Source organism: Corvus cornix, chromosome 11, assembly GCF_000738735.6.
Source record: "Corvus cornix cornix isolate S_Up_H32 chromosome 11, ASM73873v5, whole genome shotgun sequence".
Classification (NCBI taxonomy): domain Eukaryota; kingdom Metazoa; phylum Chordata; class Aves; order Passeriformes; family Corvidae; genus Corvus; species Corvus cornix.
The window spans coordinates 930,735-958,257 of record NC_046341.1 but is presented as its reverse complement, the minus strand read 5'-3'; the positions used below and the strand labels follow the sequence as shown (position 1 = coordinate 958,257).

The 27,523-nt window shown below is 53.1% G+C and overlaps 3 protein-coding genes across 4 annotated transcripts; 1 reads left to right on the top strand and 2 right to left on the bottom strand.

Moving 5' to 3' along the window:
- Positions 1-63: 63 nt before the first annotated feature.
- Positions 64-2,631, bottom strand: TMED6 (transmembrane p24 trafficking protein 6). The gene is given in 5 exon segments (XM_010403652.3): positions 64-579; positions 736-887; positions 1,048-1,174; positions 1,899-2,054; positions 2,056-2,631. Coding segments are annotated over 5 exon segments (699 nt in total). The 5' UTR covers positions 2,095-2,631; the 3' UTR covers positions 64-354.
- Positions 2,632-2,767: 136 nt separating this feature from the next.
- Positions 2,768-8,608, bottom strand: TERF2 (telomeric repeat binding factor 2). Its single transcript, XM_039558223.1, is given in 11 exon segments — positions 2,768-3,678; positions 4,142-4,194; positions 4,452-4,537; positions 5,019-5,405; positions 5,885-6,417; positions 6,622-6,768; positions 7,266-7,352; positions 7,559-7,737; positions 8,220-8,315; positions 8,400-8,520; positions 8,522-8,608. Coding segments are annotated over 11 exon segments (1,920 nt in total). The 5' UTR covers positions 8,594-8,608; the 3' UTR covers positions 2,768-3,519.
- Positions 8,609-12,395: 3,787 nt separating this feature from the next.
- LOC104691953 (cytochrome b5) lies at positions 12,396-22,222 on the top strand. Of its 2 annotated transcripts, none has more exons than XM_039558461.1 (5): positions 12,396-12,611; positions 18,741-18,869; positions 19,308-19,334; positions 20,620-20,651; positions 21,549-22,222. In XM_039558461.1, the coding sequence occupies exons 1-5, from the start codon at positions 12,450-12,452 to the stop codon at positions 21,637-21,639; spliced, it is 441 nt and encodes a 146-aa protein (XP_039414395.1). In that variant the 5' UTR covers positions 12,396-12,449; the 3' UTR covers positions 21,640-22,222. The 2 variants fall into 2 exon arrangements, with proteins under 2 accessions (XP_039414395.1, XP_039414396.1); XM_039558462.1 differs by having other exon boundaries at positions 12,425-12,611; positions 21,521-21,586.
- The last annotated feature ends 5,301 nt before the right edge of the window (positions 22,223-27,523 follow it).

The following is a 27,523-nucleotide window of genomic DNA, read 5'->3' as shown; positions in this document are numbered from 1 at the left end:
GAAGAGAGGGAGGGAGGAAGAGGCCAGCAGCTTCTAGGCTCACAGAGGCTGGATGGCAGCAGAAGGGAGCAGTCGCTCCCTGGACTCTGCCAGGGGTTCCTTTATTGGGAGTCTGGTAGAAAAGGCCCATTAAGACACTAAAAATGGGTAGGGATGTGACAAACCGACACAGCGCTCAGGTGACAGTGTGGCCTTTGACTTCTCTCAGGTTGATGTCAAGGCTAGAGATGAGGCAGGAGCAGGGGGATCTCTCCAACTTCCTCCTGGAAGCAGAATCCAGCCTTTCCTCCCACTGTGGTGGGGCAGAGTGGCAGCCAGGGCCCCTGGCTCTGCAGGGGGGGTCCCTGCCCTGTTCTAGCACTTCTGGCTGCCCGAGGTTTGCGCGTGGAAAAGGCTCTTGAGGAAGTAGAGCTGCAGCACCCCGGAGAGGACAATGACACAGCTCTGGGCCATTGACCACCAGTTGACGTAGTTGTAGTTGGACTCCAGGAGGAAGGAGTCGGCCCCTTTCCGCATCCGGGCAAAGTTGTAGAAGCGCCACATGTGGAAGGTGTGGATCTGCAGCCTCCGGATGCTCACCTGCAGGAGAGGCAGAGCTGCACTCAGAGCTGCCCGTGGGGCTCAGTGCTGAATTCAGCTGCAGCTCAGCCTGAGCAAACGCCCTGCTCAGTGTCCTGGGCAGGACGTGCCTGTCCCTGCTGTGCTAGGGCACCCTCTGGCCTCCCTGACCCTCACCCCAATCGCCTCCAGGGTGTCGTTCAGCTCCTTCCTCTCTGCTGGCTGCTTGTGTTCCATGTTGAAGTCCTCATAGTACACACCAAAGTTGAGATACACCTGCATGAGGCCGAAGTGGTTTTGCTGGTTGTCCAGGCAGAGCTGGTAGAAACCTGCAGAGGGAAGGGAAGGGGGTTGTTGGTCCCTGGGTGGAAGGGCACCAGGCAGACACATCCCCAGTGCTCAACCCTCATCCTCCCCACCCAGGAGCAATCAGCGCTCTGGGAAGCCCTGGCTGGGCAGGCTCAGAGCTGCTGCAGGGGCTGGGGGGACCTGTGTCCTTGGTGAGGAAGTTGATCTGTCCTCGCACATCCTGGGACGCTCCAAGCTGGAAGCCATTGGGATCATTTGCTGTGACCAGGATGTTCCTGCTGTTGCCAATCCCCGTCGCCCGCTGGACCTGGAGGCAGGGAACATCCGAGGGGAATTTGTGGGTCACTGGTGTGTCAGGGATGGAGCTGTGCCAAACCCTGAGGACGTGTTCCTGTGGGCCTGCTCTGCCAAGCACAGAGCCGGGGGGAAGCTGCCACTACCAGGCACAGCCATACCCTGGCTCTCCTTCAGCCAGCCCAGTGTAAACAGCAGATGAAGGGGCTGGAGTTTCCCTGTGGGAAGGGGACAGAGCTCAGGAACATGCTGTGCCAGGACCTTTGACTGTGCCCCAGCCTCTGGGCAGGCAGTGAAGGGCAGAGCTTCCAAGAGTGCTGGAGCTCCAAGCACCACTTCATGGGTTTAAACGAAGTAATTTTAAAAAATGCATGGGATTGATGATGGATACGGATGAGGTTGGTTATATCAGGAAGAAATTGTTCCCTGTGAGGGTGCTGAGGCCCTGGCACAGGGTGCCCGGAGGAGCTGTGGCTGCCCCATTCCTGGAAGTGTCGAAGGCTAGGTTGGACAGGGGTTGGAGCAGTCTGGGACAGTGGAAGGTGTCCCTGCCCATGGCAGGGGGTGGAAGGAAATGATCTTTAAGATCCCTCCAACCCAAACCATTCCATAATAACTGCTTTAAAAAAGGCACAGTCCCTGAGATGAAGTGCACCACAGGACCAGCATGGATGGATCCAGCACAGCCATTCCCTGGCTGTGTCAGCGTCTTCCCAGGACACGTCCCCAGCGCTCACCTCATAGCTGAAGAAGAAGTTGCCACCCTGGTGCGAGAACTGCCAGAAACACTCCACGGTGCCGGCAGGGATGACGACGGCGAAGTCGTAGCGATCGGCGCCGCGGAACAGCGGCTCCTGGCTGGAGCCGCTCAGGGGCTCTGTCCTGGGGCAGGCCAGCGGGGCCCAGCAGTGCCAGGAGCAGCAGCAGCAGCATCCTCCTGCTTCCCTGGGCTCGGGCACTCGCTCCCCACGCAGGGCAGCGCGGGACGAGCGCAGGGAGGGGTAATCATTAACTGCTCCGCAGCGCCGGGGCTGTGCCAGCACAGCAGCCACGGCTCAAGGTGATCCTGGAGCTGGAGCTCTGGCACCCTGTGCTGCCACGGCAAGAGCCTGGCATGGAGAAGAACAGGACACAGCTCCTTCCAGTGGGGCACCACCAACTGGCATTGCCTCCCACTGGCCATTAGTGGCCCACATCTCTTACCTGGGTACTCCTGCTGCCCCGGGCTCTCCAGGGAAAGGATTTACAGAAGGGGAGGGAAATGCATGGCCACAGCCAGGGGACAGGGGACACTCAGTGTAGCACCTGCAGCTGAAGGACAGAGGGGGAAGCAGCTGTTCCCAGACAAGACTTCTCCCAGCCCTGGCTTTGCTGGAAGACAGCCAAGAGAAACTTAGAAACTAAGTTTAGAAAGTGCCCCTGTTCCCCCCCCCCGACCTTTTTCCACAGCAATCTAATCCAGAAACTCCTGTTTCCTATTTACACCAGCATGTCACACCATGAGGGCAGTGCTGCTCCTGACCCAACACCCCCAGAGGAGAAGGGAGAGCCCCACATACCTGGAGCATTTCCACTCACAAGGTAGAAATTCACACTTTTACAAGTCTTGATATTAAACAAGAAAGGAATTTTATTTTACAAATGACTGTTCCAGCTTTGGCACTTGAAGGCAGGAACACATGGCACCCTTGGAGCTCACACACAGCAAGGATATTACCAGGAAAAGTGCAAGGAGAACATGACCAAAGTCAGACAGAACTGGAACTTTTCACGTGGAAACAAGCAGTTCCAAGTACCGAAATGCAAAATAATTTTCATTTTTAAAGACTCAGAGCTGAAAGGGAGGAATTTCCCCTCACAGATTAGTCATTTATAAAGCAGAAATAATGGGGGGGGGGGGGGGGGAAATTCCAAGTAGATCCTGTTGCCTGGCTCTTTTCCCTGCAGAAGCTCTGGGACTCAGTGCTGCCTCTCTTCCACAAGAGAGTGATGGCAAACAGATGAAACAAATGATTCAGAGAACAGATAACCAAAACAAAAAAAATAGTCACCTATGAGATCATCCTGCTGATCACATCTGAGCAGAGCAAACAGCTGGGACTCATTCCAGAGGCTGCAGTGGTCAAGTGGACAAGGAAATCTCAATCCAGGTGGTTCTAAGTGCATGTTGAGAGGCTGCACAGCCCCTGCCCCCTGCAGCACACTGATCTTTGCAAATACAGCTGGAGCACGAGGCTCCTGGGTTCCTGTCAGTCATGGTTTTGGCATCAGAGGGGCTTCCCACACTGGCACAGATGGCACTCTGGTCCAGCTTCCAAAAAATAAAACGAGGAGGGTTTTGCATAGAACGTCCCAGCTTCACAGCATTCCCAGTTTCTTCATGGTCCGCCAGCGATCCTTGATCATCACCGGTGTGCGGTTCTGGAAGGGGTACTTCAGGCAAATGGCTTTCCACCTCCCTTCTCCATACTTCTTCACCCCTTCCTTGATCCACTCGCTCTCTTGTATGGTCCATTTCTGCAAAGAGCGAGGAAGCAGCTTCAGGGAAGAGCTGCATGGCAGAGAACCTGCTGCCAACTCCTTCCTGGCATGTTCCTTCCCTCATCACCCGTGCCAGGAACGGCAGGGAAGGCAGACAGGTCCTGGCAGCTGCACACACACCACTCCAGCATTGCATATGTGGTGCAGTAGCTGCCTTCCTATGGGTCAGGAGGAGAGTTCCTGGTGGCACAACGTGGGAGCGGTTCCTGGGTAACAGCTGCCAGATACGTGTCCCTCACCTGGAACAAGACTCTGAACCTCTCCAGCATGAGGGCAATTTGGCAGACCCGGCTCTGAGCCATTGAGGCAAAGGGAGCTGAGGCACATTCCCAGTGTCCTGCAGGCAGGACAGGCACAGCTCCAGCCTGTTTAACCATGGAGATGATACAGACACTGCCCCACTGCAGGCCCTGCTGGAAGCACCTAAGGCTCCACATACCTGTTTCTTGGAGCTGAAGTTCCTGGTGACGCTGTTGTTTTTCTCAAGTGATGCTGGAAAACAAGGGAGAGGGCTACATTTTCCATCATTTGGGAAGTACAGACCTCCTTAAGAGGCTGCCTTGGGCTGAATTGCTGAGCTGCGCAGTCAGAACACCCCGTGACAGGCAATACACCCCAATTCTTTTATCCCAGCCTTTCCACAGGATTTCTGGTTTCAAAATTCAGTCACCCAGACAGCAGCAAGACCACTGTGAGTGACGCCCATGCCAGGATTAGCACAGGAAATCCCTGCCGGGGACTCTCCATACCTGCATTTGCAAAGAGCTCATCCTCATCACTCCAACTGTCCTTCTCCTCCGTGCCACAGGAGCTGTTCCACTTTCCTTGGAAGGACCTGAAATTAGGTGAGGGTTTAGTTTGGCTACTGGCTCAGAAGAAGGTTTTTTGGGGAGGAGGTACAGGGCCACCAAGCAAGCAGAGCCAGCCTCTGGACACTGTACTTCTCAAGATGTGGGAAGCAAGAGTTTAACCTGTTCCACAGGATGCTCCTACAGCCTCTGGCCAGTGATGCTGAAGGTGGGAGAAGTGTGGAAAAACATGTGTTACCTGTACTGGAATCACCTGCCAGGACCAGCTGCAGCACCTCACTACCAGCAGGACCTGGATCATTTTCTCCTCTCCATTAAACCATAATTAATTTTAAAGCCAAATGTATGGACAAGAGAGGCTTTCTGTGCCCAGTTCCACGTGGGCTGGCAGGCAAGGTCAACACTCATCTTGGGACAGAGGGCAAGGGTTTGGTGCTCAGGCTACCAACAGCAGCAAGACAAGACTGGGGGCAGAGCAGACAATACCACACGAGAGGGGCTCCATACTTGTCACTCTGGGCAGACAAGGGCTCATCAGGCAATTTCTGAGCAGGTTTGGAAGCAGAAGAGACCACGTGCTCCTGGGAAGAGTCGGGGCTCTCACTCGACTTGCTGGACGAGCCGTCCAACTCCACGATCAGATTGCTTATGCTGAACAAGTTTTTGATGTTTTGGGGTATTTCAGGAGGGTGTGAGGTCTCAGAATCTTGATTCTCCGCTTCTCTGCGTCTCTTGGTTCTGTGGGATACAGAAGGAGACAGTTGCTTGGGGGAAGGCAAGTCTGTTTCATCCAGTTTGGTGAAAAGTGTGTCCGAGTCCCCGGAGTTCGACAGGATCTTGAAAGCTTCTCTCAGAACAGAAATCCCACACGAGGTTACAGCTCCGGGGGGCTGCCTATAAAATAAACACAACCAAGCGGGTTGTAGAGAGACCGCCGAGGGAGCTCTGTGCTGCCCCGAAATCCGGCCTTTCCCTCCACTGGCACCCCCAGCTCCTGGCCCTACAGTGCAAATCTATGGATGAGGGCATTCCCAACCCTCCAGTGCTCCCTCCTAAACAGTGCAGTGCCCCAGGAAGCCAGTATGGAGAACACACGTTCATGCTGCACTGCTTCCTGCTATTCCCAACGCTGCTCCACGAGAGCAGCCACTGCCCCCCTGCCTGGTCACAACAGCACTTCTTGTCTCAGCAACTGAGCCAAACCACTTCAACAGCTTTCCCAGGATCCAGAGTCCTGCACCAACACCTTTGGGCTGGCCGGGGCAGGCATTTGGGGAATTAGGAGCTGCCTGGACACAAGGAATTACCCCATGGAAGAGAACTTGCGGCCACACTGCATCATCCACAGTCTAGAGCCAGATTCCTCTGCCCACCTTTGTGATTCCCTGTTGGACACTCCTGGGAGTTCTGGTGTTGCTGCTGCTGGTTCTTTAGCTATTTCCATAGGCTCTGGAATACCGTTCAGGAGATCAGATGCTGCTGTTAAATGTTCAGGAGTTGCTGCTGGGTCAATAACTATTTCCATAGGTTCCAGAGTTGCTGCAGGGTCACTGGCTTCTTCCATAATCTCTGGAGCTGCTGTGGGACCAGCTGCCCTATCTGCAGGGCTAGCAGCTCCCTCCAGGTCTTCTGCTGCTCCTGCAGGCTCTGGAGCTCTGGCTGGGTCCTCCACCCTTCCCGAGACCTCTGGAGCTCTGGCTGGGCCCTTCCCACTTCCCAAGACCTCTGGAGCTCTGGCTGGGCCTTCTGCCCTTCCAGAGGCCTCTGGAGCTCTGGCTGGAACTTCTGCCCTTCCAGAGGCCTCTGGAGCTGCTGCCTGGTCATTCAGCCCATCTGTAAACTTGGGAGTCTCCAGTGAGGATTTTGTTTTGTCGGTGTGTTCCGAATTCAAAGTCTTTTTCAGTAACTTGGAGAGAGAAAAAGCACAGCACCGTTACAGAGATGATTTCTCGTGCTCCCATTCCATTTTATCCCTCCCAAAGGCATTTCACAGATCGAAAAACATGTTTGGCCATATAAACCTCTTAGGAATGGACCAAATTTAGTGTTCCAGGTTTAACCTGCTGTTAATCAGGCGCCTGATCCCCGGGGCAGCGAGGTGGACACGCACCGTCAGCAGCGCTGGCTCCGAGTCGTCCACGTAGCCTTTCAGGAACTCAAAGATGCTCTGCTGGAAGTCCTCATAGGAGAAGTTTTTGATCTTTGGATGAGAGGGATTCTTCTCCCGGATGACAGCCAGCCACTCGTTCCTCTTCTTCTAGAAGAGGGATTCATAGGATCAGGTAAGATCACTCTGGGCAGGGACAAGGGAATCAGTGACAACCACAACAAGGATGTGGGCAAGGACTGGGCCTTTCCTGTTTGGCATTCTCCAGGCACAACCAGTTTGCACTGAGATGAGGCTGGGAAAAGGCCAGAGGAACAGGAGGGCAACCAAGGAGCAGCAGAACCACCTTATTTCAGGAATTCTCCTTGCCTCCAGTGCTCAAGCACCCTACTGCCTGCAGACACAGGAATGGGAACTCCTGCTGTCCCCAGAACCTGCTCTGAAGGTGAGCTGGAGGCTCATCAAGGGATAAATGGTGATGCCTGGAAGGCCATGAAGGTGTGTGACAGAGGGGGCTCCAAGGTGACAATCCAAACATGCAACACTGAGGGGCCAGCACTCCAGAAAGACTGTTTCCATTCTGGCCTCCTCACCCCAACAACCCCCCAGGACACACAAGCCCCCAGTTCATTCCAGCATGGACTCACTTGGTTTTTGGGCTCCTTCCCCATGTGCTTCTTGACGATATCAGAAGCTTTATCAAACTCCTTGTTTCTGATGCAAACAATAACAGCCTGCAGAGGAAAACAGGGACAGTTTGAAGCAGGGAACAGCTCAGTGCCAACTTTCACACAGACCAACTCCTACATCACTGCAGGTAGGAGTTTGCAGATAATGAGGGAATCACATGCACATGAGGCAGCTCCCACCATCACCCACACGAGACCTTTCCAAGGCAAAAGCTGCACAATGTATTTACTGAGAAAAAAAAAGCTCTTACAGCTTCCTTCACCATTTTCTGCACAGCATCCATCGTCTTGTCCGCCACAGAGAACTCCTCACGGATGAAGTCCAGGACAAGCATGGCCGACTCAAGTGGGGTCAGCTCTGACTCCTTTTCGAAGGTGCAATCTATAAGAATTGGCATCCATACTTTGGGGGGGGGGTCACGGCGCTTCCCTACGGAGAGCTGGTTATTTACCTGCACAGGTGGCAGCCATCCACCCACACAGGTTCACCACAAATTCCACAGCTGCTGAGGCACTGCCAAGTGTCTGAACTGCAATTCCTGCCCCCCAACAGCCATGGGAAGTTCTGGGAGCAGCACTCGAGAACTTCCCAGGTGCCCAGCCCTGACCCACGGGAGCACTTTGGCAGCTCCGAGGCTAAGCAGGAGTCACCAGGCTGATGTGTTTGTCCAGCAGGCCAGCCCCGGCACACCACGGATGCTGCTCTTGGCCCCCCAGTGAGACAGATGAGAACAGCCGCCCCTCACCCGCAGGGAGACCCGCACAGCCCGGCAGCCTCCGCCTTGAGCCCTGCTCTGTGCGGGGACAAAGCTCCGGGAGCTGCAGGGACACGCACACAGACGGGGGGAGCAGGGAGCGGCTGCAAGCAGCACCGGAGCTCCCGAAAGCTCGCAGAACGGGCCGGGCACCTACCGAGATTCTCACCCTCCTCGACCCGCGACAGCAGCTGCATTATCCGGAGCATCTGGGCCATCTCCGGCTCCCTGTCCAGGGGCCGCACCAGCAGCGCTGTGGGACAAACGGCTCGTCAGGGCGGTGCAGCGCGGTCCGGACACCTCGGGGACCCGCCGTTGCCGGCCCGGCCGCGCGCACCCTGCATAATGTCGCGGAACTGGCGGAAGTCACGGTTGCGACCGGAGCGATAGGCGTCGATGGCCCGATGGAAGTAGAACTGCAGGACCCAGCCGTTCACGGTCTTCTCAGGGAGCGCTGCCCATCCCGGCCCAGTCGGGGTCGGGGTCGGGGTCCGGGTCCCGCTCTTGCCGCGCCGCCCGCCGCGTCGCCATCCCGCCGAGATCCAGCGCGCCGGAAGTGACGACACCAACACAGCGCCCCGAGCCCCTCGGCGCGGCCTTACCGAGCGGGAGCCTCGCCTACAACTCCCGGCGTGCACCGCGCCGACGCCGCCGGGAAGGACCGGTCGCCCTCTGGCGGACGGGCCGGGGAAGCGTCGGTGCCGGCGGGGGCACAGCCGAGTCCCCGCGGGCTCGGGAACGGCCGCCGCCCATCCCACGGCACCGACAGCAGGAAAACGCCCACCTGTAAGCGCTAAGACCCCCGAGCGAGTGTCTCACCTGTGTTAAACTCGTGTCACCCAAAGCTGGCTGTGCCCCTCTGCCGGCGCAGGCACGGGGGTTTGCCTTTATTCTGGCCTCCCAAACAACCCCCACAGTCCTGTTCTCTGTACCTCAGCCACCTGCCGATCCCCCTCACCACGAGCAGCAAAGCAGGTCCCCCGGACAGGATTTTGGGCATAGATTGTCCCACAGTCACTCAGAGTTGGGGTAATGAATTAGAAGTCCTGTCTGCCCACTGATCCTGCTGACTAATTCCCAAGCAGAGCTGGTGCCCGGAGGCGAAGGCACTGGCAAGCAGATCCTCGGGATCATGGGGTGGTTCTCTGCCACTCTGGGGTGTCCTGCTTGGACACGTGTCTCCTCGGCCCAGGGAACATCCCTAACACTGTCCTGGAGGCTCTCTCACCTGAGGTGGAAAAGCACGTGAAAATTCCTCTGGCATGAGGTGATCCGGGATCCTCCCTTCCCTCTGCCCCAGGCCAGGGGAGGAGGAAACACACATGGGAAAAATCCGTGTGTCAGATGGAAAACAGAAAAACTGGGAGGGATTTTTATTGGCAAACGAAGATAAAAATAATCTGTGCAAGGCAGAAGCATCACTTGGTGCGGGGAGACTGCCCTGGGGAGCAGGGTGGGAGCGGGACACGGCACAGCCGCGCTTGGAATGTCATGGAGGGTGCTCGGAAGGATGCGAGGAGCGATACCGACAGCTGCTTCCTGGGCTGACGGGAGGTGACTGAGTGCCATGCTCTGGGTCAAATGCTTTTCCACGTGCAATATTCATGGGCAAAGTGGCTTTGCTCTTTCTCTGTCACAAGATGCAGGAGGAGGTGCCAGGGTGGGACCCCGGAATTTCAGCACTGTCCCCCCAATCCAGGGAGAGGCCGATCAGCCTCATGCTTACAGCCCTTCAGACACTGCCTTCGCTCTCCTGACCAGGAAATTCCGTGTTGGTCAGGGAGCTCAGTAACTTCTGCCCCTGTGATCCACACGGCTCCAACCAGATGTGCCAGCCACTTCAGCAGATCCTGTTGGCCCTGTACAAGTTTCAGGATTTTGAGTAATTTCATTCATTTTTGCACAAAGATCAGGAAAGAGAGTCCTGAAGTCCTCTCCCAAGGGAAACAAAGAGGGATTCCTTTCTGAGACACGAGGATAAAGCCACTCGAGGGCCACCTGCCTTCTCCAAGCCAGGTTTCACTTGGGAAAAGCTTCCCTAGCCTCCTGTTTCTGCCTCCTGTCTGCGTCTCTCTGGGCTGCCATCTCCTCCTCCAACGCCCTCCTGGTGAAGGTGTCAACCCTTTGGATGTTCGGGAGATCACCTCCCACCCTATCAGATGGATTTGCTTTCCGTGAGATCCACAAGGTCTCTGCAGTTCCTGGGAGGGTGTGGACAGGGTGGTGACGTGACAGATGTCACAAAAGCAGTGATCCCCCCAGCAGAGCCAGGAGCTGGAGAAGGTGACAATTCCCAACATGCTTCTGGAGCTGGGGAGGGCACAGCATTGGCACCTCAATCCAGGCTTCTCTCCCGCACAGCTGTGGGGTCTGCCTGAGCCACGAGTGTGTTAACAGCACCCAGGATTGGAAAACAAGCCTGGAACGGTAAATTCCAGAGTAAATACAAAAATAAACTGATTGGTTTGCTCTCTGCATCGTCTCCAATAAACGAAAAGGAATCAGGACCAGGAATGCCAGTGGCCTCACTATCCAGGTTCACGGAGTCCTCCTGTAGTGCCATCATCAGTTTTTCAGGAAAAGCTTTGGAGTTCCACATGCCAAACAAAACACTGGGCAGGAAGGCACAAATTGCAGCCGTGCTTGTGCATTTGAGCCTCCCCTCACTGATTTATGGCTTTTGATGAAGTGATTACAGATGAAAGAAAATATTCCAGGGAACAGGATCTGCATGTTGCCGTGGTCTCGTGCCTGTCACATCCTTCTGGAGGAGTTACAGCAGGAAACAGAACAGGAAAATCACCGGGCCCCTGGTCACCAGGCTCTGCTCTTGCTGTGCTGGAGCACCAGACAGGACAACAGCTCCCAGAGAAGCTGTGGCTGCCCCATCCCTGGAAATGTCCAAGGCCAGGCTGGACAGGCTTTGGAGCAACCTGGGATAGTGGAAGGTGTCCCTGCCTGTGGCAGGGGGTGGAACTGGGGGAGCTTTAAGGTCCCTTCCAAGGCCATTCAGGCCTTAGAAAGGCAGTGGAGAGCCACAGAAAACCAGGGAGCAATGGAACAGGGGACAAGGGAAATGTGGAGGAGGGTAATGAGATCCCTTTGAAAATCCACAGAGAAACCCTCCAGGCATGAGGGATGGAGAGAAGGAAGCACAAAGGCACTTTTTAAGAAACCCATCAAATAGATTATAGAAACTCTGAACCAATGTGAGCAAAGGTAACTCTTCCCTCTGGAACTGGGTCAGGCAGGGAAGGATCTAGAAGGAGAGACATTGGTTTGGAAAGGTGCTGAGAGCTGGGATGCCTGAGCACAACCAGGAGCTGGAAACACTTCCATGTCAGAGGTTCCTGGGTTACACACAGAACCCTGATGACTGGGAAAAGGTAGACAGAAAGGATCAAAAGAAGCAGCACCTCAATATTTAATATTTAATATTGATCAGGTGACTGTGGAGAGGTTTCAGAACAGGCTGAGCCTTTAACGTCCCAATATCTGGGTAGGTGAATGTATGGACTTGCCTAAAATAGAGAACTTCACTTGAGCTCCCTTTGGGATGCAGAGGGATTTGTGACCTGCCCAGCTGTGAGCCCGCTGGACTCTCCCTGCGCACACCTTTAACCTTCAGCCAGTGCTGGTCACAGTTTAGCACTGACAGCACGGCGTTTCTGCCTCCTCAGCAGCTGTTAAACAATCACCCACTGCCCAGCCTTGTACCTGCGCCGCAAGTGCAAGGAAATACATTCCACAAATGCCAGTTCGTAAGGGAAACCATCAGGCTCATGCGTTACTCGGGTCCCTGAGCTTCCAAACGGCCTCTGACCGTGACCCTGCCGAAGGGAGAATTACCCAGCGCTTCTCATCAGACCTGAATGTGAACTTCGCTTTGGAACCCGGGAAAAGTCAGGACCTGGGGATGTGCTGCACCTCCACCGGCTCGGTTGAAAGGGCTGTGGGATCATATCTATTTTATATACACGCAGGAAGAACCAAAAGGAACAGTGGAAAAGCTGAGGGCAGGCTGCTGACGGGCACCGCGCTCTCTGGCGGCACTAGGGTAGCAGGGTGGCTCGGAGCCAGTATCGGGGGAATGGGGGCTGAGGGCTCCGGGGCTGAGGGGGGGCCGGTCCCGGCGGGTTCGTGTCCGCCCGCTGCCGCCGCCGCCTCAGAGGCGACGCTCGCGCGCTGTTTCCCGCCTCTGGCCGCGGCCGCTCCCCATTGGGCCCCGCCCGCGGGCGCGCACTCCCATTGGCTAAGACGGCGGCACCCCCCTCTGCCTCGCTCCCCATTGGTCCCGGGGCGCGGCCGAAACCACGCGGGGCGTTGCCATCGCTACGGCGGCCGGCGCGGGTCGGGCCGCGCGTTCCGCGGAGCCGCGCCGGGCAGCATGGAGGGCGGGCGGCGAGGAGAGGCCGCGGCGGCGGCGGCGGGGGGGGACGGGCCCGCGCCCGTGTTCACCCTGGAGGAGGTGGGGAAGCGGAACTCGAGCCGCGAGACCTGGTTGGTGATCCACGGCCGCGTCTACGATGTCACCCGGTTCCTGGAGGAGGTGAGGCCTGGAGTGGGGGCGGCTCGGCCCGGCCCCTCGGGGGCTGAGGGGAGCGGGGAGAGGCTGGGGGGTGGCGTGTGAGGCCGAGAGGGGCGAGGAGGACCCTGGAGGGTCAGGGGGTGCCGTGGGGACAGAGATCCCGGGGCCGGGTGCAGGAGGAGGGGGCGAGCAGGCCCCTGAGGCGGTCGCGGTGCCCCTGAGGCAGCCCCCGGGCCGGGCTGTGCGGTCTCTGACCGGGCTTATGCCCGCGGTTCTACCTCCAGGGGAGGGAGGGGATGGCGGGTCACGGTGGCCGCGGCCAGGCGGAGGCAGGCAGGGGTTGTGCTGCTGCTCTTCTGAGGCAATTCCAGGTTTCCCAGGAAATCTGTCCAGGCAGGTCACGGGGAGGGGCAGATTTCTTTCCAGCTGGCCCTTTCTCCAGCGCGACAGAAGCATCCACAAGCAATGATTCTACATTACATGGGCGATTTGCTCATCGCAGCAGCAACTCAAAAGGAAGTGGAAGAGGCCCGTGACAGTGTTATCACAGCAATCCAAGATGCTGCGCTTGAAGTTTCTATTTCAAAAGTACCTCACTCCGCATCTTGAAGGGTGAACGGGATCGGGGCATGTCAGTAGTTTGAATGTGAAGTCTGGGGTGAAGGGACACCCCAGAAGTCAGAGGAGGAGGTGACAGTGACACAGCAGCCACCACTCTGCTACCTGCCCAGCAGGGACCATGCACCAGGGGTTTGGAAACAATGCAGCTTCTGCCAAATCTCCAGTTCCCTTGGATGTGGGGACAAAAATTCCTTCAAGACTCACTGCATTTGTTTTCTGATTTTGACAAGGTTGAGAGTGGTGTCCTAAGTGTTGAGAGCTGTAAATAGAGTGGGAATAAACAGTTACAAAATAGTAATGCCTGAGGGAATGGCATGAAGCTGTGCCAGGGCAGGCTCAGGCTGGAGATCAGGAAAATGTTCTTCCCCCAAAGGGTGCTGGGCACTGCCCAGGCTCCCCAGGGAATGGGCACGGCCCCGAGGCTGCCAGAGCTCCAGGAGCGTTTGGACAGCGCTGCCAGGGATGCCCAGGGTGGGGTTGTTGGGGTGTCTGTGCAGGGCCAGGGGTTGAACTTGCTGATCCCTGTGGGTCCCTTCCAACTCAGGATATTCTGTGATTCTGTGGTTCTATGAAAATTTCAAAGGGGTTTATCCCAACTTGAAATAACAGCAAAGACATTGTGGCATTTGCAGGGCAATGTACAGAGGTTGGGCTGAACCAGCTCCAAAGAAGACACTTCACTGAAATGCACATGTTCCAGCTTGTTGGTTCTGCTGGTCTGAATTCAACTCTGGTTTCCCTCCAGGCCCGTGAGGTTGGAGCCTGTGTGCTGTGGAGTCACAGCGTGCAGTGACAGAGCTGCCGTGGCGAGGGCGGAGGTGCATCAGGCAGGAGCAAGTGATCACCTGGCAACTGGAGGTTGTGCCTTGTTCTGCAGCTCTCAGTATTTATTCATTAATTTTGACACAATCTGGTTTCTTCTTTGTGTCCAGAAAATGACTGAATCACAGAATTGTCCAGGTTGGAAAATCCCTCCCAGACCATGGAGTCCAAGCTGTGCCCAGTCCCAGCCTTGTCCCCAGCCCAGAGCACTGACTGCCACATCCAGGGCTTCCTTGGACAGCCCCAGGGATGGGCACTCCACCACCCCCCTGGGCAGGCCCTCCCAAGGCCTGACCACCCTTTCCAGGAAGAAATTTCTCCTGATATCCCACCTGACCCTCCCCTGGCCCAGCCTGAGGCTGTTTCCTCTTGTCCTGTCCCTGTTCCCTGGGAGCAGAGCCCGACCTGCCCTGGCTGCCCCCTCCTGTCAGGGAGCTGTGGAGAGGCAGAGGCACCCCCTGAGCCTCCTTTGCTCCAGGCAGGGCAGTTTGGTGGGATGAGATGTGCAAGGTGGAAGCAGGACAGCTTGATGGGAGGGAGCTGTGGGGGCACAAAGGCTGAGTAGATGCAGGGGAAGACCAGGCAAAAATTTGGAGAAGCAGTTCACAGCTGGCTTCTGAATAAGAAAATGCTGGGTTAGGATTTAGGAAGAGCCAGAATGAGCTGGAGGTTGGGACAGCCGTTGCAGGAGCTGCGAGTCTTGTCTTACACTTGTCGCTGTGCTGTGATTCAGAGTGTGGACACTGCAGGGAGGTCGAGTCTTCACCTCGGTGTTCTCTGTAAGAAGGAGTCTGGGACCTGCTCCCTGGAACACCTTTGGGCTTATAAGTGAGCCCAGAAAAACACTTTGGTCCCTCCAGCAAGTCAGGTTCAGCAGTGCCCTGAGTGTCACCTTGAGATGGTGTTTCACTCTGAGATGATATTTCACTCTGTCCTTTCCAGGCCCTTTTTCCCATTTGTGTTTTTCTGACATGAGAAGACCTACTTGGACAAGGGAAAGGGAGAAGAATAAGGGCACTGTTGAGCTGTGCCAGCGTGGCTGACACAACACCATGCTGTGCACACCCCTCGCTGGCACAGGGGAACTGTAGATCAAGGCCTAATTTATTGGCAAAAATCCTCTTTCTATCTGTTGCCCTCTGGAGTGCCGGGGAACGGCGTGCAGCTGATGGGAACCAGGAGTGCTTGTCTCGGTTGAAAGTTGCAGTTCTCTGAGGAGCTGGTGCTGCAGAGCTCTGCGTGGTGCAGCCACAGCACTCGGGGTGCCCTGTTGTGTGTCCCCCTGGCCCCGTGTGGTCACTGGAGCAGGAGTTGGTGGGTGCCTTTCCTGGCCTTTGCTCACAGATTGTTTGGCTGGGATTGCTGAGTGCTGGCACGTTACATGAGTGGGGTTGTGCAATCCTTAAGAAGTCACCACTAAAAGGTTGAATTTGGCTTCATGATTCCTGCAAATTATGCACTGCAGGTCAGCCAAGCTGAAATCTGTGTGCTGCTGGAAGTGTAGACCAGTTTAAGTTTCCAATTCACATTATTTACTGTGTAATAGGAGTAACAAGACATGTATCACATAGCAAAATTTACTGAATTTTAAGAACATGAACCAAATCCAGGAGATGTGCGAAGACAGCAACTGAAGTGTTGGAGGTGTTTCTGGGAGATGCAATCTCCTGTGCTTCAGAGAGCCTGTGAATGCCTGAAATGAAATAGGATTATTTTAAAATCTAGAGAGCCTTATGGTGATCTATTTTCTCCCAAATCTGGGTAACTGGACCACACCGGGATACATGTTATTACTCCAGGTTGCAGTGGTCTAGAAAAGCACGTGTAGGCTGTGGCTGGAGCAGGAGGGGCTGGGTGCTCGGGGTGAGTGAGGGTGGAGGGAGGCAGTTCTACCTCCTGCAAGTGCTCTGGGGTCTGTCAGGCTCACACTTCACCACTCTGGCATCAAAGTCTGAGTGTTTAACTTGTGCACAATCTATAACAGACTTATTTACAGTTATGCTGGAGGGATACAGTTTATCTCCATTTTCACATATGACTAGGACTGTCTGGAGATCCATGTTTCTCTAGGAAGCTCCTGTGTCTGTTATCTGAGCCCACAAGACACAGCAGCCCCCACAGCTCCATGTCTCAGCACAAGCTGCCGTTCCCGATCCCCGTGATAAGTGTGAGCAGGAATCCATTTCCAGTTTCCAAGTGGAAGGAGCCTGGGTTGTGACACCACTGACCCAAATCGGTCAGTTGGTTTCAGGTATAGTGTTCTTCAAGAGAAGGAGGAGCACCAGGCAGCTGGGTTTCCTCATGCTGACTTGCTCCAGCTTTGCAGAAGTGGTTTTGGAAAACCCATTCCATGCCTTACAGCCGGCTGTGCAGGATGTGGGGATCATTTGTCCAGGTGGCTGCTCGTCCTTGGTTCTGGCTTGTATGGTGCTGGCACATTATTATTGCATGAGAATACTCTTCCCTCTCCTGGTTTATTTCTTCAACTCTGGGCAGTAGGAATGAAAGTTGCATCCCTCCTCAACCTGACACCGTGATCTAATTAGTCATGAAGCTTAGTGGTGCTGCTGAGCTCATTTGCGTCTCCAGTAGGTCTGTACCAGCAGTTCCCAGCCAGACATTTGCAGATAGGTCCTTGGAGTTTGTGGGGAGGGGATTCCAGGCTCTCTCCTTGTGCAAGTTTGGGATGTGCTCTTGGAGGCCTTTGCTGCGTGCCCTCAGTTCCAAGTCACTGTTATTCACTGTGTCTGCTGAAGGTCCAGTGACATGGAGGACCCAATTTTATTGTCACCTCTCTCCTTCTGGTTTGCTTTTGGCTGTTTCTTGTCAGAAATTGACATTTTGCAGCCATTGTTTCCCCTGGAAGTACTTCCACCCCCCATAGTTTGCAACACCGTTTCCGTGTTTTCCTGCAGCAGCTGCAGCTTTGCAAAGTTTTGGGAAGTTCTGTGGCAGAGTCAATGACTTCCTGTACAAATAGTCTGCGTTTACGTTTGCCGGGGTAGGACAAGGTAGGAATTGTCTGGCTGCAGCGGTGCTGTCTGGAGGACAGAGCCCTTCAGAAATAAGAGATGCCAAAATATTTTGAAGGTCTTTCTCTTTTAAGCTTGGAGATTGCAGCGAAAGACAGATGTGCATAAATATTTGTGGATTGAGCAAATGCATAGAAAGGCTTCAGAGCCAGAGATGTAAAGAGGATTGAACTTTACTGTTCTCCTTCTCTTGAATTTTATCCTTCCTCTTGTCTTTTGTCTGTGGAGAGACTGGATGTCACTGAAAGATCCACTGCATGTTCCCTCTTGCTGCAGGGTTTTGTCTGCCCTTTTAGAGTGAATGATTAGGAAAGGAAGGTTGTCTGCTTAAAATTAGATATTTCCCTGTCTGAAATATGAAATTTCTGGTGAGGCAACCTTAAGGAGTTCTTCTAGAAGGCTTAGGTAAATGGGCAGCTTTTCAGTGGATCTTAGCTGGAAATTGGACAGCTGTTCTGAGCAATGTGAACAAACAACATCCAACAGTCCCTGGTCTGACTTCTCTGGGATCAAGCGAGCCTGAGGGTTGGTGTGGGAGAAGAGGCAGCAAGAGCTGCAGCTGGGCACAGGGAAAGAGCCACGGAGCCTCACCTGGTGCCCCAGCTCAGGCCACCTGATAACTGCCTGCTAACAAACTGTGTCCCTCCACTTTGCCCTTTTTGGCTCCTGAGAAAGCTCCATGTTGGTTTAGTGACATACCTGGACAATAAAGGGATTTATTCCAAATAAAGAGCTGCAGTACGAGGATTGCAGGATTGGCTGCAGCAACCCACCGGAGCACACAGAGGGGCTGGTTTGTGTCCATCCTGTGTTTGGTACGCTGTGGGATGGCCTGGTGGGAATATTCAGACTTTTGGCAGCAAAAACAGACAAACTGAAGGAAGAGGAGGGGAGGCAACTGCTCTGTGTCTGTGGGAAGGAGAAGGATATGACAGAGACAAGCAGGTGTGTTGGTCCTTTGATCTGAAATGCAGCCCAACATCTCTTCTCCAATTCAGGGCTGGTTGCCTGAAGCCCTGGGTTAGTCCCTGTGCGTGCCTTGAGATGCGTGACCACTTTATTGGTGTAACTGGATTAGCTGGTAGTTCACACTCAGACTGTAAAGGGATTGTCCTTTGCTAGGTCTGTGGTTAGCGCTTTCCATTGCCGGTCTGTTCCTGTAATTATGGCATCGACAGTGGACAGAGCCCAGCCCACCACAGACAACAGAACCACACCCGGGTTTGTGTCAGTTTATCTCATCTGAAAGTCAGCTGTGAGCAGCTGCCACCCACAGCAGTGGCAGTGCCACTCTGGAGCTCCCTGGGGATTTGGCTGTTGTAGCTCTGAATCTCTGAAATCAGTGTATGACATTAAACAGTATAATTTTTGTGATACTTCATGATTTCCTCCCCCTGGGTCACTGGTGGTTGCACACAGGATCAAGTTCTGTATTGCACATTGTGTGCAGACTCAGCCAAACACCATCATTTTAGTAGTACCTGAAGAAGTAGAATATCCTTTCCTCCACTGGTGTCTTGTGAATTCCTGACATGTTGGACAACTGAACCTTTGGCAGATTTTATTGATGGTGTTGGTTGAGGTGTCCAGCGGTGCAGGTTGGGAGAAAGGCCGATGACATCCTCAGTGCCTTTCTGCATCCAGCCCTTGGCTCAGCTGGACTCTTCTCTTCCAGCACCCAGGTGGAGAAGAGGTGTTGCTCGAGCAAGCTGGCAGAGATGCCACTGAGAGCTTCGAAGATGTGGGCCATTCCACGGATGCCAGGGAAATGCTGAAGCAGTACTACATTGGAGAGGTCCATCCGGTGAGTCCCTCGCATAACCCCCACACACAGACACTGAGGCACGTCTTGTGAAATAGGTTAGTAGTTGAGGGGTTTAGGCAGTCCCTTTATTGTCCAGGGTTTCTGTTGGGGAAATTGAACTAAATTGGTCTTCTCCTTCCACCATTCAGAACAGATTTCTCACTTCATTTAAATTGGGGTACTTAAGCTGAATTCATGGGTTCCCTCTGTAGCTGGTGGAAGCATAATCCACCTTTGCCTTGTAATTCTGAGCTCAGGAGGGTGAGAATTCCCAGGAGCACAAACACCACCTTCCTGCCTGCCTTTGGGTGCCAAAGGAAGGACTCCTTTGAAAACTGAGCCCAGGCAATTACCTGTGTACAGAACAATTCCCTCATAAAGGCTGCAGCCTTCCTTTGAAGTCAGCACTTACCTCTTCTTTCTTCTTTTTCCCGATAGAATGATCGTAATAAGGAAGGTTCTAAGGTAAGCTCTCAGCATTTCAGTTTTCTGCTGTTACTTAATGTCACGTGTCTTTTGGAGGTTTTTTCCCCCCTCTTTTTTTTCTGTGGAGCTTGTGGCTTTATGTTTACGCAAACTACACATGAATAAATTTCCCAAGCAAATTCTACCTTTGTTTTTGTTCTGAAGCTCAGTGGGCACCTCAGTGTGAAATTGGAAGAGAGTTTTTGTGCCCTTTCCCTGCTGGCAGCAATGATGTTTTTTCCACACCTTGAGCCACAGACCATTTTTTTTCATTTCTGGCTGTGTCCTGACCACGGAACTGGTTTCCTTGTTGTTCCCTTCGAGCCAGGAGACGGCACGGCTGGGGGCCGGCTGGCAAACAGGAATTCTCTGTTAACTGCCTCGGGGATCAGTGGTGTTGCTTAACACTCAGGTACTCCTGGACTAGAACAGGACAGAGTGTTGCAAAAATGCCTTTGGAAGGGATGGGGAGAGGGAAAAGGCAATAAATAGACTCCCAGCTGGGAGGTAAACATGTGCCTCACAGATAGCTGAGCTGGGAGGCCTGGACAGGGCACAGCTCTGCCTTCAACAAGGCTTTCAGGAGATGTTCCTCTGAGCAGGACCACTTGCAGAGCAGCAGGAATCCAGAAGGAAAATGTCAGCAGGGAAATCAAGGATAACTCAGGCTGGGTAAAGCCCATGCTTAGTTATAACATGGAGCTGTGTGATTATGTACATATTCACCTTAAAATTTATCGTTTGATTCAACTCCGATTCAGGAACAGAATCACATGCTGAAAACGTGCACAGAAGTCAGGGATAGTAGCTCCCTTGGATCTGAGTTAAATATTTTTTTTTCAAGTATTTTTCTGTTCTGATCAATAAGTCCAGCACGTTATGCACAGCTGAGGGCTCTCTCTGGAGGGCAACATCTGTTTTAAAATCATATTCCAGTGTAATTTAAAGATGGCAGCAAGAGAGAGAATCACTAACGTAGAAATAAATAAGGAGGAAGCACAAAACCAACCCAAAGCTGTGATGTAATAAGCAAGGCCTTATTTTGAGAGGGGTGCAAGTTCCAGCATGAAGTTGGTGACTGGGTGGGACAGACTGGATTGATGGAAAGAACATGGAGGAAAAGATGACAACAAACATCCCCAAAAACATCCGCACTGGTGACGGGGTGTTTGGGAGAGGAGGGTTATTTCTCCTCTGTACTTGTAATCACACATTCAGGCTTGTCTTCTTAGCGCTTGTTTAATGTTTCTTTGTTCCCCTGCTAACTCCCTCTTTCCTCCTCCAGAATCCAAGTATGACATCCTCAGGCCAATCAAGGTATAGTATCTCCTGAAAATATGAGTGAGACATGGAGAGGTTGGGACTCTGTTTGTAGAGCTGCATTTTAACTCCAAAGGGCAGGAAAATCCCCAGGGATGTACTGCAGTGTCCTGGCAAGCAGATACCCCAAAGCAAGTGCCAGAGTATGCACCTCCCTTGCTGGATGTGAGCCCAGGTCTGCTCTGCGCTGGGCAGAACCAGCATCCCAGTGTTTGGAATTCTCTGCCCCATGTGCTGGTGTTGCACGGCAGTGGCTGCATCCCTGTAACCACAGGGGTTATTTGGGTGGTCGCTGTGGGCCGAGGAGTGGCACAACGCAGTGATGGGTGGGGTTTCGGAGGATTTTACCATGATCAGCCTGTCTAGTTGAAAATCCTTAAAACCAGCACAGGGCCCTGGTCTCCTGCAGCTGGTGCAGAAGGTTTTGCTCAGGAGGCTGCTGAGGGTGAGCCTGTGGCCTCTGGAGTCTGAGCAAGGCGGATTTACTGGGGCACAGCTGTAGCTGTTGTCATCCTTGAGTCAACTGTGTTGTTTGTACAACACAAATTACAGCCTGACTTATTTAAGGAAAATAAAACCAAACCAACAGCAAACCCCCCCATTGGTCTCTGGATGTGCCAAGCTGGAAACTTCAGCCATCCAGCTGCTATTTTATAAGGCACGAGGCCACGCTTGGGCCTCTTGTGGGGGCTGGCAGAGCCTGTGAACGGGGACAGTGGGGCCTGCCCAGCCTGTGCCCATGGCTGGGGGGTCACCCTGTGGGTACAGCTCCCAGGTGTTCCCTAGATGTGTAACAAGGGATGAACGTTGGGAATGGATTATTAACTAGATGCTTTCTTGTGGTTTCTGTGGTGTGTACGTTTTAGTTTGTTGTTTCTTTTTCTCTCCCTGTAGTTTCTGGTCGACATGGCTGATCCCCATCTTCGGAGCACTGGTCTTAGGTTTAATGTATCGGTATTACATGGTGGATGGGAAAAGCTCCTGAGCTGGCCTTGCTGGGGCCTCAGACAGCCTGAAAAGAGGGAGAGAGAGTATATGTGTGCCACACATGGAGTTCTGCTGCCCTTAACTTTCCTGCCTTGCTTTTAGCTCTGAGTCTGTCAAGTGATGTTGATATCCGTGGGACCAAGCTAATTCCAAACTCTGTCCTAACTCTGGGACCTATAGACCTGTCGTACTCCCCTCTTGCAGTGGCAGGGAAAGAGGAACTTCCAGTATTCCCTGGCATTGGTGTGGTGTCCCTCATGCTCTCTCTCTCGCTCTCTCTTGCTCTCTGACATAACCCCCAGACAACCTCTTTCTCACAATGCCTTTGCGTGAAGCCAGACACCATGAAAGAGCTGCCCTGGGCCTGTGGCTCTGCCTCAGCCCTTCACACAGTTGGGAATCATCTGCCAGTTGTCTCCAGCCCTTGCCAGAAAAGATGTCTGGAGCTTTGGTTCCACACGAACATTCCCAGAGCATGCAGGCAACACTAACTGGAGCAGCAGGGAATTGTTTGCTTGGCCACCTCTTCCTGTACCTGTCTGTTTTTAACGGTTAAACAAATACATGGATTTTAAAAGTGATTCTGTTCATTTTGTAGTATTTGTACTTGTCCCTTTGGAATGTATATCCTGTGAACAACTTATATTGAATCCTGGTTGGTTTGGGTGTTCTCGTGCTGTGCGTGGCAGAGCCAGTGGGAACTGGCATGTGGCTCCTGGAAATGCAGATTCTTCTTTCTCCCTAAGGGCATGATCCGACACATGTATTGGAAACAAAACTCATTCTTATGGACTGTGAATGTGCACCAGATGGGGGAAACAATTAAATCTGGTCTCTTCTACTAAAATGAAAAGGGAAAGGAAATGCATTTGGGATTTGTGGATAATGCTGGTTTTGTCTGGGAATAGAGGAGGGTATTTCCCTCTTGCCCTGTTTTTGTGTGTTGTGCAGTTGGCCTTGAAGTGCAGACAGTGCACAGTTTGCTTCCTGTGCTGAGGCAGGAACTTTTCCAGCTCTTCCAGCACACTGGTCTGGGGCTTTGGGATCTGCCCAAAGGGACAGATAAAGGAATAAAGGGATCTGATAAAGGGAAGTGGTATCCTGGTGCCCACTACCCTTTGGCGGGGCTCTGCCAGCGACACTGGCTCCCAATCCAAACCTGCAGCACAGCTGATCATCCCCTGGTATCACAGCAGAAAGGGCAGTGATACCCCGGGGTTCTGCTGTGAAAACCTTCCATGGGTTGTGGGGTTTCTTCTCTCTTCCATAAAACTACTGTGTCCTCCAGAAGGTTTTGTTCTTGGATGTGGAATTACACACTGCTTTTTAAAAGCAAAGGCCAGGGAACTTGGAGTAAGAGCACTGCCAGGGCTGCCTTCACATCTAACACAAAATTGTGAACTATGAACTCAGTTTGGGGGAGTTTAGAGTAGATTCCGTATCAGGGAAAGGTTTTGAAGCTGGAAGGCACATGTTGGCCAAAGTATCACTGTGCTGAGTCAGGGTTGTTTAGGGCAGTGCAAGACTCCACAAAGGTCAGCTGGTTTGGATCCAGGAGCACCGTGCTCACCTGAGGAACAGGGCAGGTGTGATGCTGGAAACACACCTGTTTTCTCCACAGGCAGCACTTTTACCTGGATTTTGACTTTTTTTTTTTATACCATTTTCCTGGTACTCTTTACATTGAGTTGCATTTTGGTTGCTCTAAATAACTTCTTGCCATCACTGACCCTTGCCATCAGCTCTTGACCCTCTGCTATTGGGGAAGTTGCCTGTTGATTCCTGTATGCTATGGAACCTTTATTTCCTCTTAATGGAAATTGATTGCCATGGAGAGATTCTCAGTCTTGTTCCAGGGCTTCTTGGAGCTGGTAAGATCCTTGTCCAGTGCCTTGTGGAACCCCAAGTAGCCTCTGTCTGCACATGTGCCAGCTCCTCAAAGACCTCAAAGTGCTTGAGATGCATTTGCAGAAGCCACATCAAAGTCTTCTCACTTCTCCATTAATGACAAGGGGCAGAGTGTCTGGGATGGAGGTGGGTTGGAATGAGCCCGGTGCTTTCCGGGTGTCCTCTGGGGTGGTGGTGGAGCCACCTCTTCTCATTCTGTTCTGACTGGCTCAAGGATGGGCCCCACAGGTGTGAAACCGCTCGGGCAACAAGGGAGGCATTAACAAAGCTTGTTTATTCGTTTTGTTCAAGGATTAAAACAGGCAATTGCCAAGCTCTGTCCTCATGCTGAACCCGCACAGCCCGTGTTTGCTGCCAGGTCCCTGCACAATGCCGGCGCTGTCTCAGCTTTCACCCCACAGAAACCTCTGTGGGTGGAATTCAATCTGGGCTGTGCTCCGCTTCCTTCAGGTGCGGAGGAGGAGGAGTTGAGTGAGGAGCTGGAAACATGAGCACGGAGGCAGCTCCTTTGCTTAATGTGAGCATGGTAGGGCTGCCCAAGAGTGCAGTGCCGACCTTTTCTGCCTCCACCACCCCAAGTTCCTTGATGACGCAGAATGGAACTGTTAATTGGGCTGATGGTTTGTGGAGGAGGGGTGGGAAGTCTGAGGGTGTTCCGGGGGGCAGTTGGTGCATGTTCCGTGATGCAAGCACCCACAAAATGCCATTTCTTGTAGCTGGAGATTGTCTGCCTGGCAGGAGGTGCCAGGCTGTGTGTTTGCTGTGTTCAATAAAGCTGTACAACAAACAGGTGCAGGGATCCTGTCTTCCAGCAGGTGTGGGATATTTAGTTACTCCATACCCTGTTACCCCGTGTTACAGGGCTCAAATACCCAGTGTTGGGGAGCTACTGCAGACATGGGATTTGCCTTCCTGTTGGTAGAGGAGAAATCTTTCCTTGGTAGAAGTTGGTGCTGAGCCTGTGCAAAGGATGATCGGCAGCATGGGTGTCCAAGCGACCCGATGGTCCCTGTGGGTCTTGGGGAAGCAGCAGTTTGGGGCTAAGCACTGCACAGGCAGCTCCTGATTCCATACAATATTCCATGCTGTAATTACAATGGGAGTTTTAACAACTGCAGCAGGGCAGCTGTAAGGGCTGCCTATATCATCCTGATAATCCAAATCATCTCTTAGAAAGTGCCATGAGCAAGTGGCAGAGCAGCCATGGGCATGGGTTTTCCCTGGAAGAAGCCACGTGGTGTGTGATGGCGGCACCACTGCCCTGTGGTCCCAGGAGTCCCATGCTCACACCTCTGTGAGAAGAGTGTGTAGGAGGGTTGTTTTCAATGGAAAGATGACATGGAGACCATAGAATTTGTCGCTTACTTGCATGTCTGCTTATAAAAGGATGTAACATTCCACTCCTGTGGCTGTCAGCAGAATCAGGCTCTTAAAATTTGCCTGATTATGGATCTCGCAGTACCATCAGCAGCCTCAGGGAAGCAGTACCTGGTTGGAGCATCACAGGAGGGAGCAGGAGGTCAGCAAGGTGCTGACTTTGGAAAAGGGCATGGAAAATCAATGGGAACATCTGCTTTGGTCCTGGATTTCAGCTGAGATGATGTAGGGAAAAAGGGCATGAACTGAGTGGGAAGTGCAAGTTTTGAGGAGGAAGGTTGGGCTTTGTGTTCTTGGCAAGCAGTGTCTCACTGTAAACTTTATCTTTCATCTAGAGGAATTAGATCCAAAAATCAGAGAAATAAACAGAAGATTTCAGAACTATTTTTAAATCTGCTTCCAAGTGCTGCAGGGTCAGTACTGTGCATGGTCCTGCTCCTCTGAGCACCAAAGAGGATTTGCAGGGTGTCTGAGACAGAGATGGTAAAATTCAGGGGCCAGTGGGCCCCAGAAGAGTCCTGACACAGCCAACTTGTGTTTGCACATCACAGCTCCCACTCTGGGACAGGGAGGCTATGGTGGCTTTATTCCAGGATTAAATGGAAAGGCCCTTTAATGGGATTTACGTGTCCCCTCTGTTTTTAAAACTGTCACGAACCAGGCAAATTTTCAGGACACCAGCAAATCCCGTGCACTTAAAGCTGGACCTTGCCCAGCATTGGCCCCGCAACCGAGTGTCCTGTTCCCTGTCATCAGGATGGGGATGGAGGGAGGACGGTGTCTCCTGCCAGCAGTAACCACCCTGCACAACCCCGACGGCCCCAGTGCCTCCATCACGAGGGTGAAGTCAACGCCAATGTCACACGCTGGTGTCACATGCTGGTGTCACACGCTGGTGTCACCCGCACCATGTTGTCTCTTCTCCAGGGACACCACTAACAGAAATTACTATAAAACAGGTTTCCTGCCAACCTCAGCAGCTCTAATGAGTCAGGAAGTCGTAAGTAATCTGGGAATAGGGGAACTGTTGACAGAGCCTAATTATTTTCTGACAGTCTTTCTAACACCGTTAGAAAATAAAACACCTACGTCGGCTCCGGAATCGCAGACGGGGTTAGTGATATTCTGCAGGCACCTGCTAATTTGTCCCCACGATCCTGGTTTAGGCTCCTTCCCCCTCACACCTGCTGCTATCCGGCTGCTTCTGCAGGAAGAGGAACTTAGAATAAAGACAGAAAATACCTCAATGACACAGAACCACTGCAACCTGCTCCCACGGCTTTTCCATGTTCTGGGGCCCACAAGAGGAGTTTTATGGCTCCAACTGGATCCCAGGAAACCTTGTACATGTGCTTTGTTGACCCGCCTTAGTGTGGTTCTGCTGGTCTGTGCTGCACTGTGGACTAATAATTTATTTAATCCTTTAAAACTCTAATTGTCCAGGACTGTTTGGTCCTCCCAAAAAATTGGGTTATTTATTCTCCAAATTTGGCCTTTGCCCATAGTCTCCCTGTCTTGGAATGCTGGGAGCACCAGGGCCTCTCTCCTTTCCAGCTGTTACCAGTGCAGTGCTTTGGAAGCTCCCCCAGGCTGGGTGAACACAGGCGGGATTGCACAGCCAGTCTGCTCCTGCCTCACTCCACAGAGTGCTAGGACTCCTTTTTTCTCTGCTTTGACCCCCCATTCTATGTTGTTATTTGTACTCTCCCAGCTCTGCCCTTCCCAGGACCCTGCAAAGCCCTTCACAGCCAAACACGCTCCAGCAGCTGTCGTGGAGCTGCTGCTGCTGGGCCAGCAACGTCCAGGCTCTCGGTGCTGTCCTTTCACTGCCCAGCCATGAATTCCTGTGACTCTCAAAGGCACCTTCTCTATCCTGAATTGCTCCATCCCTGAGCACTCTGTCTCTCACCACTTCCCTTTCAGGACTAAGATCTGTTTTCCTTCCCCACCACAGCCCATCTGGTGATGGCACGTTCTGCAAGAGCCTCTGTCTCCCTCATCACTCAGACAGGAGGTGAGTATAGCACAGTCTTACATTGTTTTCCCTGGATGCTTCCCAAACAATTCAGTTTTGTAGTGCCAGCATAGCAGTAGCTCTCTCTCCTCTCATGGACTGACATTCCTCCCTCCCTTGCAGGGCAGGGCAATCCCCGCCTTGCACAGGTGAATGCCCCTTTCCTTCTGAAGTTGTCAGGTTTGAGATTGACAAAGGGGAACCTTTCCCTTCAGCTCTCCTGAGTATGACTGCTCCAAGAGAGCTGGAGAGGGACTTTGGAATGCCAGGACAAGGGCGAATGGCTTCCCACTGCCAGAGGGCAGGGTTAGATGGGATATTGAGAAGGAATTGTTCCCTGTGAGGGTGGTAAGGCCCAGTGAAGCTGTGGCTGTCCCATCCCTGGACGTTTTGCTGAGGGACTCAGTGATCACAGCAAACCCTTTTGGAAGACTTTAACTCAGGAGGGCACTCATACCTGACTTGAACAATGTATGGGTGAGCAGTGCTGAGCACCCTGAAACAGCAGCAGAACTGCAATGTGCCATGACGAGTGTTCCTGGGGACCAGGATGGCTGCATCCTGGCTGTCGCTGTCCAGGGAA